General features: G+C 47.8%; 1 protein-coding gene across 1 annotated transcript in view; it reads left to right on the plus strand.

The window, feature by feature from the left end:
- LOC104998870 (partitioning defective 6 homolog beta-like) overlaps positions 1–735 on the plus strand; it is a 33,247-nt gene that overhangs the window by 30,037 nt on the left and 2,475 nt on the right. The window contains exon 3 of the mRNA XM_010854256.1: positions 144–728. Within this exon, the coding sequence (XP_010852558.1) occupies positions 144–728 (585 nt within the window). The remainder of the gene's footprint in view (positions 1–143; positions 729–735) is intronic.

Raw genomic sequence — 735 nt, forward strand, 5'->3', positions numbered from 1 at the left:
CCTCCACTTTCAGTGAGGTTTCTGACTATGAACTGTGGCTGTCTTCTTTATTAAAGGAAACTTGCATCTGTGAATTTTTCTATGTCATGCATTATAAGATTGGATCCTGTTACCTTTTTTAAAATTAATATGTTTGTTTGTAGTTTGGAGCTGAATTTCGTCGGTTTTCGCTGGAAAGGTCAAAACCTGGAAAGTTTGAGGAGTTTTATGGATTACTGCAACATGTTCATAAAATACCCAATGTTGACGTTTTAGTAGGCTATGCAGACATCCATGGCGATTTACTACCTATAAATAATGACGACAATTATCACAAAGCTGTTTCAACGGCCAACCCACTGCTTAGGATCTTTATACAGAAAAAGGAAGAAGCAGACTACAGTGCCTTTGGTACAGACACACTAATCAAGAAGAAGAATGTTCTAACCAACGTGTTGCGGCCCGACAACCACAGAAAAAAGCCGCACATCGTCAGTAGCCTGCCGCAGGACTTCCGACCTGTGTCTTCCATCATCGACGTGGACATTCTCCCGGAAACGCACCGCCGGGTGCGTCTCTACAAGTATGGCACAGAGAAACCGCTGGGCTTCTACATCCGGGACGGGGCCAGCGTCCGGGTGACCCCGCACGGCCTGGAGAAGGTCCCGGGCATCTTCATCTCCAGACTCGTGCCGGGGGGCCTGGCTCAGAGCACGGGGCTGCTGGCTGTCAATGACGAAGTCCTGGAGGTGAACG

The sequence above is a fragment of the Bison bison genome, unplaced genomic scaffold (genome assembly GCF_000754665.1).
Source record: "Bison bison bison isolate TAMUID 2011002044 unplaced genomic scaffold, Bison_UMD1.0 scf7180017864338, whole genome shotgun sequence".
Lineage (NCBI taxonomy): Eukaryota > Metazoa > Chordata > Mammalia > Artiodactyla > Bovidae > Bison > Bison bison.